Below are 14,746 nucleotides of genomic sequence, written 5' to 3'. Positions count from 1 at the left end.
CCATGTGTTCCCAGCAAGTTTCATCAGAATTGATACAACTTTAAAAAAATGACGACTTTAAATTGGGGGCGCTATTGAGCCATAATGCCTCCCCTGCATATGACCAAATTAATATGAAATTAATCATCACGTCTTATTACTTTTCCTGAGAACATCGCACTCACTGAGTTTCGTCCCAATCTGAGGACACTTGAGTCACCATGACCCTAGAGTTTGGCCTCTCTTTACTGCTCACACTCACACACACTGACCTAAGATTTAATAAAAGTGCGTATTATTAGATTCTATTCACCTTAATCATGGATATGAATTTGTGAATTCTCTTCTCATTGTGAGGTAAGTCTAAATTGCTCCCTGCCTCTGGAGGTACGGTAAAATTATTTGGTGCCATGTCCTGATTTCCCTCCTGAGGCTGGGGTTGATTTGAATTAATGTTATGACAAATTGCTGGCACTAAACAGAAAATCAGGGACTCACTAAAGATATTAGGTTTCATTCTTTAGGCAATATCAAAATCTGAATTCATCCAAATGTCTTTCAGGATTCATGGTTTTCCATCTCTGCATATTATGAAATGCTTTTGCAACTGCTGCTAAATAATAACAATAATAATAATGATAGTAATAATAATGATAAAGCAAATAGACCAAAAACAAGATTGAAAATGTCAGTTCTAATGAATTCAACATCAAATCTTTAAATGTTCCCAGTGCTCCACTCCTCTCCTTTGATTTGCACAATCTACAGGCAAATTAAAGGAATTGCTTACATAAAGCATGCAATTATCCGTAAGTGTTTTGTAACCAGAGTCAGTAATGATCCTGTGATGCCTTCAGTCTGATTGCATGTGAATAAAAGATCTCGTTACCTTTCTGTTTTACACAATCTCGGCTCAAACTGCAGACGAACACGGGTAAAGTGGATCAAAATCTCTGCTTAGCTGGTAGGCGACTTCCTGAGCTTTGCTTTGCTTTGCTTTGCTTTGGTTTGATCGACAGGTGAGGCAGGTTCATCATTATGGTCTGTCAGTGTGTGATATTCAGGTGTTTCTGATTGTGATGACGACCCGGGTGTGAGGTGAGCAAAGGGACAGGAGAGGGGGGAGAATGAAAATAACAACCAATCAGTTGTTAGAGGTGTGTCATCATGACCATGTTTGTTTTTAGAATTTGCACGTTGCTGCAGTGCATCAACTTTTGGTGATATATTTATGTTTCTTTGAAGATATTATTATTAGTTAGAGCTGACTCATGGAAACCTGGACCATCTGTTAGTTATGCTGCTGGGGGAATTTCCTGTGGTGCACTCACACTCACTCTCTCACACTCAGGGTATGAATATGACTTTATTATATGTCATTAACCTTGTTCTCTCTCTCCCTAGTTTGTGTCTTTCCTTCCTCCCCCTCTCTCTCTCTCTCTCTATGTCCTCATCTTGCAGGTTGCAGGATCCAGATCCAGTTTCGAGGCTACTACTATTATTATCATATCATATCATCACCATTATTATTATGCTATAATTTATGTTGATATCGGTATATTGTCCATTGTCTCGCTCCCCCTTTCTGTCCCCCACCTCTCCTCTGTCCCCCATTTTTCCTTTCACCCCAACCGGTCGAGGCAGATGGCTGCACATCTGAGTTTTTTTCTCTCCACTGAGTTTTGTAATGTATGTTATGATTTGGCGCTATACAAATCAAATTTAATTGAATTAAATTAAATTGAATTTAATTGAATTATTCTGCCTCTGTTTGGTCTTGATGAACAGAAACTAAGTCACATTGTTGAAAATGGACTCCATCAAGCAAGACTATCAGACCTGGCTAAGGGAGCAAGACAGGTGGCAGCTTCACTTCAGCAGCATCAGACTTTGCTCATGTCCACTTGTTACATGACGTCCTTGAGTTTTTAAGTTCCCACTGCATATTTTTAAAGGTGATAGTTACGTTAAAATGCAATATCTTTTTTCGGTGGCGCAGCAGTCACAATGTGAGACCCTACATTTCTATGACCCACAACGCTTCGTGCTTCGCTTTATCGTTTATATCTAGTATGGCACTGAAGCGGCGACGCACACTTGCCATTGTTTTGACCATGAACTGTCTTGACGTACGTCGTAGCTTGCGTTTCAGCCTCCTACTGAGTTGTTGCAGGAGGCTCTACTGTGTACAGTGTTGCTAGGCGCCACACGGTCTAAACCAGGGGTCACCAACCTTTTTGAGACCGAGAGCTACCTGAAGGGTAGAGAATAATATGGAGGGCTACCATATTAACATTTTATGCAATTTACCATTGAAATGATGAATATTATGCATTTAATTGCATACACATTAAATCCAGTGCTTACTCCTAATGATTATCACAGTTTTTATAAATAATATCAGGACATTTTACTCAGTGATCATTTGGATACATGCAAGTGAGGTGAAGTGAAATGAGCCCACGGGCACCTCGCTGGCTGCTCGCGGGCTACCAAGTGCCCGCGGGCACCACGTTGGTGACCACTGGTCTAAACTGTTACACTGAGAAACACACACAGAGTTTGTTACACACCACACCTTTAATATAAATGTTAGATTATGTCATTGATTTTGTATCCTCTGGCTGAAGTTCAAGACAGAAAGGTTACATTCAGGAGTTTTAATGGTGTATAAATCTAAATGTCATCTATGATGTCTTTCACGCTTGTTTTCATGCTGTATGATAATGACTGAAAATACCAGATGCAAATTTAAGTGAATTCACTCTCGTCTTCCTGCAGAAGCAAACATGGTGAAGCTGTAATCAGGTAATCAGTGCACTGAAGAAGAATCCTGCTGAGATGATCCCGACTCTCATCAGACCCTGACACAGACTGAAACTCCTACTTCTGCTGCCACCTAGTGGATGAAAGATTACACCCGAGCGTTACACTGAATAATAGAAAACACTCACCATGACATCATTGTTCAATGATGTCATACGGCGTATGAAACAATTGAACCACTGATTGTATCGCCATTTGTTGAAATCAGTGCAGTGATTAAAATATTCAACTCATTCTTAAACACAATTGTCGTTATTTTGAAATAGTTGTTTTTATATTTGTCAATTTATTTTGTGTTAAGACAATGTTGATAATGTAGTTAAAGTTTTATTTTTCCCACAAGTCTCCAACAACCTTCTGGACAAAGTGTAAGATCCTGTATTGTCCGTTTAAGTGCACTGCAAAGTGCTTCTCTGGTTTTATTGTGCTTTTATTGAGAGTGTTTTAACATTCTGTATCGGAAAGTGAGTCACGACGAGGTTTAAGATTATTGTAGGTAATGAAAGGCTTCCTCGCCCTTCTCTCTCTTTACACAGACACACACACATATCTTGACAGGAACCCCTGGAAAGGCTGCAAGACTGACTGTACTGTAAATATGAGGCGGGTTGACAGCAGGAGTCGACTTGTGGAGAATATTTAAACAGGAAATACATCTTTTATTCAGAATATGCTTCTGCAGTTCCCAAAATAAAAACACAGTTCAACTAATGAAACGGTCACCGGTTCAGATCCCGGTTCTACCGAGGGTCTTTCGGTGTGTGTTCTCCCACAGTCCAAAAACATGGTGATTAGCTTAGAGTGAGCTGTCCTTGCCCTGTGATGGACGACACTGGCGGACCTGTCCAAGAGTCATAGAATTAATTCACTTAGATCAGGGTTCTCTTAATCCTGGTCCTGTAGGACTCACTGCCCCTACTCCACCGCACCTGATTCTAATAAAAGGGTCTTTATCAGGCTTCTGCAGTACGTGCTGATGAGCTGATTAGAATCAGGTGTGTTAGAGCAGGTCGTGAGGGACTGAGAAACCCTGACTTAGATTAATAATGTACTGTAGGTATGGGACACAAAATAGATTTGTTCTTCCACAGGAGGTGACAAATAAATTAAAGCAATAATTAACATGGATTTGTAGTCTTGTATTTGTAGCCATCCATTCATCTTCTACTGCGTTATCCTCCACATGCAGCACAGGGGGCGCTGTGCCAATCTCAGCTGACACAGGGCGACAGGTCATCCATCACAGGGACACACAGAAGACTCTTTCTACTTTACTATCACTTTTACTTTTTTCCTTGCAATAATATACAGTATAATAAATCTTACGTAAGTGCATATATATATATACATATAGTGTATATATGCTGGTAAAATTCTTTTTATAGTCGTATTATTAATATTTTTCTATATTGTACTTTCACATTATGTGGAAATGCATGTTTATTATTTATTTTCTTTACTGTCTTTGCTGCGGTGACAATGTAAATTTCCCTCATTGCAGGAGTAATAATGGACTATCTTATCGTATCTTATCTTACATGTAGCTATGGCACAGGTGCTTGTTTAGTGTTTTATCAGTTGTCCATTTTTGTTATTTACTTTATCTTAGTTTTTGATATTAATAGATTTATTTTGCATCATATTAATATTGCATACTGCATGTTTTTGGACTGTGGAAGGAAGCTGGAAAACCCTGTATTCTTCATAAAGAACACAACGGCTTTCTTTGCTACACTGATTGTAATGACTGCTTGTTAACACAAAGGATCTAATCATCTCAATCCACTTAGGGTTTGTAGACATTGTCAAGACGAGCTGCTGAAGCAAAGGCGATTTAAGTGGTTTTTTTTGAACGTGGCATAGTTGTATAGTGTCAGACAAGCTGGTCTGGAGTATTCCAGAAACTGCTGATCTACGAGGATTTTCAGGCACAACCATGTCGAGAATTTACACAGAATTGTCCAAAAATATGTGAAAATATCCAGTGACTCATTCCTCTGACCAAAAAAAAAAAATGCCTTGTACAGCACTTTAAGAATGGTAAAAAAAAATGCAGCAACACATCTCTTTTTATCAATATGTATTTTATTGCGTTATTCCTGCACTGAGCTCTCTGACGGCCCCTAAATGTCTCACTAAAACCTATGTGGCTCATTCTGTGGCACCACACACACACACACACACACACACGGAGCAGTTCAGTGCAAAAATGTATCAGCATCTGTTCACTTTAGTGAGTGAGCCTCCATTTTTTCAAATTTGCGTCAATTAAGTTGCAACGAATGCAAGCACTGCAGAGCCAAACTGCTGATTCATCCCTGTTCAGCCACTCAGCCGGGTTCATTGACATGTATTGATTAGACATTAGACTCGACCGTGGAGGCAGCATATCACAGCATATCGATGGTATTATTATTCTTATTTTTATTATTATTATCGTTATTATTGTGATGATGGTTATTGGCTGATGGTGTTATGCAGGGTTTGTGCGGTCAGACACCATGAAATGACCACAAGCATGGACACAAGTCTTATTCATAAGGGATTAGTACATGTACGGATGAGGATGAACAGTAGATTAGTTTAGATTAGATTAGACTGTGAAACCTAATGAGTTAGCTCAATTTAAACAGTTTGAGGAATTTAAACCTATTTCTTTTGTAAGGATGTGCTGTTAGGTTCTATAATGTAGATTAGATTAGATTAGATTAGATCTAGTAACACCATTATCATTAAAATACAGTGGTGTAAATCGTTTGAGCCAAGTCAGATGTGAGATCAGATTAGATTGAGATGATGAGGGGACTCTGATGATTATTGTTATTATTATTATTTCATTTTCTACACACGCTGGTATATGCAGTACCACCAAGAGGAAGCTTGCGCACCACTGGCGGTACACGTACCACAGTTTGAGAACCAGGGTATAAGAATAGATATGGGAGAAGTGCAAAATAGCAACAGAATAAGATATAATCTAAGACTATGGCGAGATTAATGTAAAATAAAACAATGTAAAGGCAAAAGGAATAAGCGATGTATAGAACTGGTGTTAAAAGTATACTGGATGAATTGGCAGGACGAGGAATTAAGCAAATTCCAGTTATATATTTGACTAGAACAATGCCCTCCATTGTTCTACAGTGTATGTAGAACAATAGTTAGTATATTTTCAGGAATAGTGAAGCTGGGAAATATTAATTATTCCGTTTTTTAAAAAAACCAAAAAAAAAAGCAGTCACGTGCTGCTTATTTGAACACATTTTACAATCCTGATTTCGAATGTTCTTATATGTGACTGTCTGTCTGCAACAGGTATGACGGCGTCCCCCGCCTGCGATTGTGAACCCAGATGTGATGTGTTTTTGTTCACGATTCATTTTTCCTAATCCCACTCTTCTCATCTCATCCCTGCGCCCCGGACGCTCCACTCCTCCTTCTTCTTTGCCTTTTATTGGCGAGGTGGAGCCTGAGAGAGACACCCCGACTTCTCCCAACTGAACTGCCGGAGAGCGAAGCAGACGGACGAGACGAGCCAGGACCGGGACCAGCTGGAGATCCAGGGCCGAGGAGGGGACCATAAAGACGGGTTTTGAGTGGAGGAAGAGGGATATTTGCGTGCGCTCTAACCTTCGGCTGATTATTCTCTGCTTTTCAAAAGAGCTCCGGGGAAAGATGAAGTCTTTCGTCCTGCTCTCTCTCTTTGCCACGGTGATCGCCGGAAAGTCACCTCGGCTGAAATTTGTTGTTCACGGTAGGGAAGCAATCCTCCTCATACTGTATGGTTTGGTCAATGACATAATTATTTAGCCTCGAGCATGTTTTATTGAGTGTGTGCTTGAGGATGGATGGATGAATGGATGGATGGATGAATGGGTGACAGTTTAATCATGAGGTGATGTGGCCAGTTATTTGTCTGTCCTTTCACTGCGCAAACAACACTACACGCTACATTTCCAATAAATACACATCCACGGAGCCACTTCTGGGTTCATTTCTTTAAAACACTACCCGACAACCCCCCCGCCCCCCCACTGACCCAAGTAGTAAATTACGCGCATCCACCATCCAGGCCCCGCACACACACATAGGGTCTAACAGGATGAGCGCCTGGTGGAAAAAAACAGCACAATCTCAACATCAACAACACAAAATATCATGATTTTAATGTAGAATGTGAAAGAGGGGATTTACTTCATTTCACTGTCAAAGGAACATCTGGATGTTTTCTGCAACTTGTGGCTTTTCTGTGCGTATTTCTTGACACCTTGAATGTAGGTTAGTGAACCACACGACTTAAAAATGCACAGAATGTTACTTTTTTCTTTCAATTAGGGCACCCAGGCTATAATTGGTGCCCGCTGCTCCATGTTCTCACCTTCAGACGCACGTACAATAGAAAAAAACAAACACAGAGGCGCACAAAGGCAGCAGCAGCAGCTGTAGCAGCAGCGGCAGCCTGTGCGTCCTCAAGCAGCAGGAGGAACATGGCGTCCGTCCACTGGCCCCGGAACACGAGAAAACAGGCGCGTGCACCCACCGAGGAGCGTCATTACAAAGATATATGACTCTGTGGAGGTTGACACAATCACAGTCGCTCGCTCCCCCCTCGTCCTTTTTTTCGAGCTGCAATGCGGGACACGACCGCTGCTTTTTATACTGCAGCACTCGCAGGAGTCCGGGATAAGAGGGGGGTTGCGTTAGGGCAGCAGAGGCAATAAAAACATAAATACAAATATACAGGGAGAGAGAGCGATGGAGGAGAGAGAGGGAGCAGGGGGAGGAGGAGAGGGATGAATGGAAAATTCCAAACCCACTCCTATTATCTATTCCACTCACGCCTTTTTACACCTCACACAGTCCTCTAATGTATTCAGCAATCAATAGAGATGCGTGTGTGTGCGCGCGCGCGCGTGCATGTGTGTGTATGTGTGTCCGTCCTCCTCCCTACGGATGTGCACAGTACGTAAAATGACGTGCTCCTCATATCAATCAAACTGGTTGTTATGCAATGTCAGGGTTCGCCATAAATGACACACATTTACACACGTCAGTGTAACATTCTTTGTGAGGACCAGATAATGTAGCCTCTTAACTATAAACCCTAACCATCACAACTAACCCTACAACCTAAACCCACACATCTCTAACCCTAGCCCTAAAACCGAGTCTTAACGTTGAGAAAGCTTGTGAGGAGCAGGCAAAATGTCCTCACCAAGAATGGGAATGTGTCTTCACAGCCTTTCAGAGACAAGAGTACCCTAAGAGTCTTGTTGCATTGACTTTCATTCATTTGGACAAACCAAACAAAGCAGCATTATCTTTAACCTTAACCTTAACCATAACCAGTTAATGTCTAACTCAAATCAAACCTTAGCCCCTAATCATAACCGGTTCCTCAGAAATGAGCTTCTATACTTCAATTGGAACCAGGTTTTTGGTCTCCATGGTCTGACAAGGTTAGTGTTTACACCAGAAAATGTCCTGAAGAGGTAAGAAATACAAGTAAACACACACACAGGTAAAGAAAAATGTCAGGATATCCATCAAAGGTGCAGTTTCGAGAATGAATTCCGAACCTTTACCAGGAGGGAGAGGGGGGAAAAAAAATGTCTCAAACTGAAGGAAAACAACCATCTGTGGACATGAATGAGCTTTTATTGTTACATAAACGGCCGTACATCACATGTACCTCACATATTTCCTCCGCTTCGTTCTCTAAAGAACGCAAACAAACAAGAATTCTGTCTTTTTGAAGCGTCAAAAACACAAACATGTTTATTTCCTGTTGCCGTGTGAATGATTTCCTGGTGTCGACAACGACTGTTATTTCCCCGTAGACTTATCGGTTTCATATAACGCGATAAGATATTATTACATATACAATGTACTGTCGACATGTTGCACCATCTTATCTCACATAGAGTACCAGCGGCTGCTGTTTCAGCACCATGGACAGCGTCTCCCATTGACAGTCACACATACAGCCTCAGTGAGCTTTGGTGAGGATTTGGGCTTCAGGTTTCAGTGTTTAAGGGATTGTTTAGAGGTAGATTTTAAGTGAGGTCAGTTTGTTACTGACTGTTCTCTGCCAGTGCTTTCACACCAGCACTGCTCCAACACGGTTTAAGCTCCTGGACCCAATTTTGAACCAGCTGGAGCGTTCACACCAAAAAATGAATGAATTGGTTCATAACGTGGAAAGTTTGTTCGTTTTTTTTAATTTGTTAAAATTGTTCAGCCGTGATGTCACCAGTGGGTGTGTCAACTTGAGGTGTAGATGAGATTACAGAGGAATGATGGCTTTGTGGTGAAGGAAACAAAGAATATCCATCCATTTTCTACCATTTTCTACTGCTGTGCTATGCCATTCTCAGCTGACATAGGGCGGACAGTTTACCAGTCCTTCGCAGGGCCATATACAGAGACAAACAACCATCCACTCTCACACCTAAGGTCGATTTAGAGTGTTCAATTTACCTACTCCCCATATTGCATGTTTTTGGACTGTGGGAGGAAGCCAGAGAACCAGAAGAAAACCCACGCACACACAGAGAGATGCAAACTCCATGCAGAAAGGTCCTTGTTCCAACCAGGGCTCGAGCCTGGGTCTTCTTGCTACAAAGGCAAGAAGACCCGGAAGAAGAAGACTCCAACCATGTGGCTCAAAACAAAGAACATGTAGGGGTTAATTAATGGATAAACACAATTTTTCTGAAATCACAAAAGGAAAACTTGCAAAATTGCCATGTTTGTGCATTGAGTAACGCCCACCACTGATGACAACTTCGGTTCCACTCAACTGGTGTGAACACGCCCTGGTTTTTGCCGAGAGCACCGAGGTTCCTAACAGTAGAAGCAGAGCCTGAATGGGAACGGTGCCAGTGCGTGTCGGTGTGAAAGTGCTGACAAGCAGACAGGGGTGGGGCCAGGCAAGAGCTCCATGAAACATGGTTGCCATGACGTGGACAACAACAGATAAAAAGGTTTTTGCAGAACATTTTTTTGTTCGTGACTCATTGAGAGGGTATAAATCTGTTGATGGACTTGAAAAGGACAGAATTAATTACCAGGGAGAGAGAGGGAGCGCCTCCTATTGGTTGTGGAAGAAATGTTTTAAGGGCGAAAGAGACGACGATAAACATGTTCCAACATCTGTACGCAGAAATCTATATTATCTTAAGGCTACATGTTCACTGCTTTATCTCATCATTAGCGATTTTATCATGAGTGATTTTACCTCACAGAACACAGTGTTTATAGTCCACTGCTGCCTCCATCATTAAGTGTGTTATTTGCGTGACTTGGTGGCTTCTATCCAAGGAACTCAAACTGAACCGATCGACGCGGCTGTAGACGAACTCCTCTGGTGTCCTGGGAGCGATACGCTGTACGAGACAATGACCGTGTGATTTACCTGAGTGAACGTCACATTCTTTTTACACACACACATACACCACCTCCGTCGAATGTGTTTGTCGGAGGGGAGAGAGGTGTGAAAAGGCAGAGAAATAAAGAGAGAAACTACAGAGCGAGAGAGACATGGAGACAAATACAAAGAGTCAGACACGGAAGTGTGGAAAGAAACAACATCACCCATCACGGTAATTTGACACCTGCGGTTGTATCTGAAATATCACAACATTTTGCCAAAGGTTCAGCAGTTGATTGATTTCACCTCCTCTCTTAGTTGGAAGTTTGAAGACATCGATACAGAAACTCGTAAGCATGAGCCGGGTAGATTCTCCTTGTCATGTATCTATAATGGGGGGACCGTTGGGTCCCTCTAATATATTCAGTATTGCAGTAAATAATTTTATGTAAATACCACTGCAGTCGCCAAACGGAAAACAAATTCACACGCTTCTGTTTCACAAAGTGTACGTCAGGTTTTCATCGTTAATTTATGTGTAAACTAAAGTTGACTCCACAAATAATCTGTGCCTTACTTTTAATGAATTCACCCATTTAAGCGCGGTTAGGGATTCGGTTCTTTAGACTCGTTAATTTGAAAATGTCTTCACTCCTTGTACGTGCCGCTCCACGGGTGCGCTTTAATGAACCCTTCTTTCTGTAAAACAAGGGAGGAAAAAAAAAACAGGGCAATTTGTCTTTGTTCCTGAAGAGCTGACCTTTAGAGAGTTTGTGTGTTTTTTGTGTGGTTTTTTAACCAGTACCAATGATTTAATGTCTAAAAGAAATAAGAGAAAGTGTATTTTTTTAAAAAACACATGGAATGAAATGCTGTTTGAAGGATTTTCTCTTACTCTGAGTCAGACATGGTGTACAATCTAATTATTGATTATTTATTTATAACCTTTTCAGCATAGTGCAAATGGAATGAGTGGCGGGAGAACTATGATGTAGGTGGCAGAGGAGAAGATGCTGAGATATTCAGGATGATTACAAATGAGCATATTTGAGGGACAGCTCAGAGTCCATCTCTAGAGTAAGAGATGTCATGGTTGACGTGGTTCGGTCACGTGCCAGAGCTGCCAGGCAGCAGTAAAAGACAAGACCACAGAGAAGGTTTGTGGAGGACATGAGGACACGAAGGGATAAGGCTAGATGGAGGCAGGTGATCCACTGTGGCGAGAAGCGGAAAGAAGAAGATTGAAGGGAGAACGAGACTTCTGCACCTCCTCCAGTCACTGTCTCCACACTTAGAGAAGGCTGCATTAGCTGTTTCTAGTACATGTTCCCCTTCAGTTGGAAAGATCTTTACTGCAGCACTGGCAACGACTGCTTATGCCGCAAAACGACCTCAATCAAGAGCACTCAGAGAGCTCAGACATCTGCCAACACTGAAACACTTTGTCCCCTGTGATTTACACATTTTGATCCAACGGAGCCGGAAGCCTATTGTGGATCTGTACAGAACTGTACTTGCTTATAGTTTTTACCATACTGATCTGTTAAGATGTCACTGAGTGTCTGCGATGAGTTTAGTCCGTTTAGCCCAATGTAAAATGTAATATTCTTTCGTGACATCATCAGTGGGCAGATTCCTACCAAAATGTACTGGTAACATAAATGGGTCGTCACCTACCCATCCATAAAGAACTGTAGACAGGAATAAGATAAACAGATAAATCCACACTGATGTAAACATAACCTCCTTGGCGGAGTGGAAAAGAAACAAACCTTCGGAGAATCTGCAAAAGTTTTTGTATTGTATCATCAATTATTTGGTCGTAGTTGCAAACTTGCAGACTTATCTTTGCACCTGTCTAGAGGACAAAAACGAAAATAAAGTTTTTCCATGAAGAAGCTTTTTGCCAGCAACTTTTAATGTTTTACAATTGTAACAACGCCTCATCGCTCTATGAACCTGCGTCTTCCCTGTCACTCTCACTTTTCACACCCGTGGTCGTCCAATTGCATCCAATTAAATGCCCAAAAATACATGCACAAACAGGGGATTTGACCGGTTGTACAAATTGCAACAACTCACATTGCCTTGTTTAGTGTGGATTCCCGTGTAATAAATCTACTCGGGTCTTCATTTTTGACTTTGGTGAGAATGTGTGTGTCTGTCTGACAGAAGTTGAACCTTTCGTCTGTCACTGAATCAACAAAGGCTGACTCATGCGGTGAATATCTGCTTGTTATCCTCCCGAGCAAACATCCACTCCGTCTCAGTGTGCTTTACCAACGACGGTCTATTCTTCTCACAGTGAAATGAATAGACTTAATACATATATATATATACAGTGCTCTGTCCTCAACCCCTAAACCATATGGGCACTCATTGTTCCTGCCCTGCTCCTTAAGCTTCTTCAATAAGATGTGTGAGGGCCCCTGTTGCCATAGAAACTTACTTGGTTGGGTAGCAACCTGCATCAGTGATCACCACTTTATCTTTGCCTGCTGTCAGTCGGGAAGTCTCATTTTAGTTCAGATTTTTAAAAAAGAAATGATATTTAACCATGACCATCACCTCTCCTCTTTATTCTGAAAAGGCAAAAGCATTTTTAATATTGACTCAGTAAGTTTGACCGGATCAGGGTCTGGTGCATTTTCTGTTGTTCAGATTTGGTCATTTTTCTAAAGTGTTGTAGCTGATTGATTTAATTTAGCCTGACACAGAAGAGATAAAAAAGATAGCAGGCCAATAAAATGACTTAAAACCTTAATGCTTACTTACAAGCACGTAACACGAGGTTACAACGAGTTCTCTTGCAGCACAGAACCACATTTTTTAAAAAGGTTGCAGTCAGTCGAGACTCATCCTTAACACAGGCACAGTTGCAGTGTAGGTTAATGTGTGAGTCTGACTGTATGGATGATTCAGAGATTCTCCCCCGGTGCACGGAGCGTAATTCAACCGACCGTCTGTGATGGGATTTGCCCACATGATGATGTCAGTGGTATTTATGCTTCCTACCAGATGCCCTTTTCACCAAAGCCATGTTTCTGAAGCAGTAACAGTCACACGCTCAGAATCAGATCATCCATTTTAGGAAATGATAGCACTTCATTGCAGTTGCTCCTTGAGTTAGCGCCTCTACATTTACTAAAGATTAATTATCGGATTGGAAATCAGAGTTTGCCTGAGGATGGTAGTGCATTCAAATCTTTATCTTTTTTTTAATCCAGTTAACGAAACTCAATTAAACGCACTGACCTTTTGTTATTGTGTTTGGCCTCCATTTTATGAATTTAGTACCTGTTGGTTTTATTGATTCCCCAACATTTAAATGGGATTTTAAAGATAATTGTTTTTATGAGATAAAAGAGAATCCACCTCTCTCATTAGGTAAATTAATTATTAAAGGTAGCATTGGAGATCCTGGAAAAACTGTTGGAGCAGGGTAAAGTCCACGGCCCTTTCTTCAGACTTCCCCCTGAAGCCACGCCTCCAGAGCACAGGAACACACAGCGAACATCATCATCGGCATCGGTAACTTCCGGTTCTTTTTTGGTAACTTCTGGCGATGCTAAGTTTGTTGACAACGTGATGATGAAAAACAACTTATACTCTCAGAATCCCTGGCTCCTTTCACGTTGAACTGAATATTGCCCCTGATGGCTGTGCCAGCTGTGGGTGAGAGATAAAAGGAGCTGGATATACAGTACTGTCTGAATGTGTGTATGAATGGGTGAATCGCAAAAATGTACTATAAAAAAAAACATTCACATTCACCATTTTAATAAAATCTAGTCTTGTTTTTTTTTTTTAAATACTTTTCTTGAGTTTCATCGTTTACAACCTGCACCTGAGGCACTGAATGAGCTGCAGAAGGATTCAAAGCACGGGGCGGATTCTCTGGTTCTCAGAGTCTCTCCAGTTCTGAGCGGAGAAAAGTAGTTCCTGGAGAAAGCCAGGGTCACAGAACTAACAAGTTTTGCATCCCAAACACACATGTATATATTAAATTAACACATTATATATTAAATTAACACATCAACACAACAATAGAACCACTATCCATCAGTATGTTAGACCTGTATCACTACGCCTGCAAGCCACAGGTCACGGTGTATCACTTGTTTTACTACAGAACCCATGAAGATGAAGATATCCTGTTGGATCTTCTCTAAACTGTTCAACTTCATCGTATCATCTTCAAGATCCAACGGGATATCTTTTTGAATCAGATTACCAGATTTATTTTTTAATATTTGGTTGTCTTTTACATCTACAAGTTATTATATTATTTGTGATGCTGTCTGAATTGGCCAAGCCTCCCAAGGAAAACAGATTCTTAACCTCATACAGATCTTTTTCCAGCTCAGTAACCGTAATACCAGAGAACATATTTTCCTTATACAAGTGCAACAAATATGGCTGCAAAAGTAAGACTAATGTCACCTCACATCAAAAACTTTTGCATCCCAGTTTGAGCAGAGCATATCTGTGTATAGTTTGTGTGTTCTCTTTGTGTGTGTGTGTGTGTGTGTGTGTTCTCGCCAAGTTCTCTCGCTTCCTCCCACACTC

General features: G+C 41.2%; 1 protein-coding gene across 1 annotated transcript in view; it reads left to right on the top strand.

Annotated features, from left to right (window-relative positions):
- The first annotated feature begins 6,129 nt into the window (after positions 1 to 6,129).
- si:ch211-113g11.6 (uncharacterized protein LOC559008 homolog) overlaps positions 6,130 to 14,746 on the top strand; it is a 40,014-nt gene continuing 31,397 nt past the window's right edge. Inside the window, exon 1 of the mRNA XM_058646994.1 lies at positions 6,130 to 6,559. Coding sequence (XP_058502977.1) covers positions 6,481 to 6,559 — 79 coding nt within the window. The 5' untranslated portion in view covers positions 6,130 to 6,480. The remainder of the gene's footprint in view (positions 6,560 to 14,746) is intronic.

Source organism: Solea solea, chromosome 13, assembly GCF_958295425.1.
Source record: "Solea solea chromosome 13, fSolSol10.1, whole genome shotgun sequence".
Classification (NCBI taxonomy): Eukaryota; Metazoa; Chordata; class Actinopteri; order Pleuronectiformes; family Soleidae; genus Solea; species Solea solea.
The sequence above is the reverse complement of the archived record's forward strand: the minus strand, read 5'-3'. Positions and strand labels throughout refer to the sequence as shown.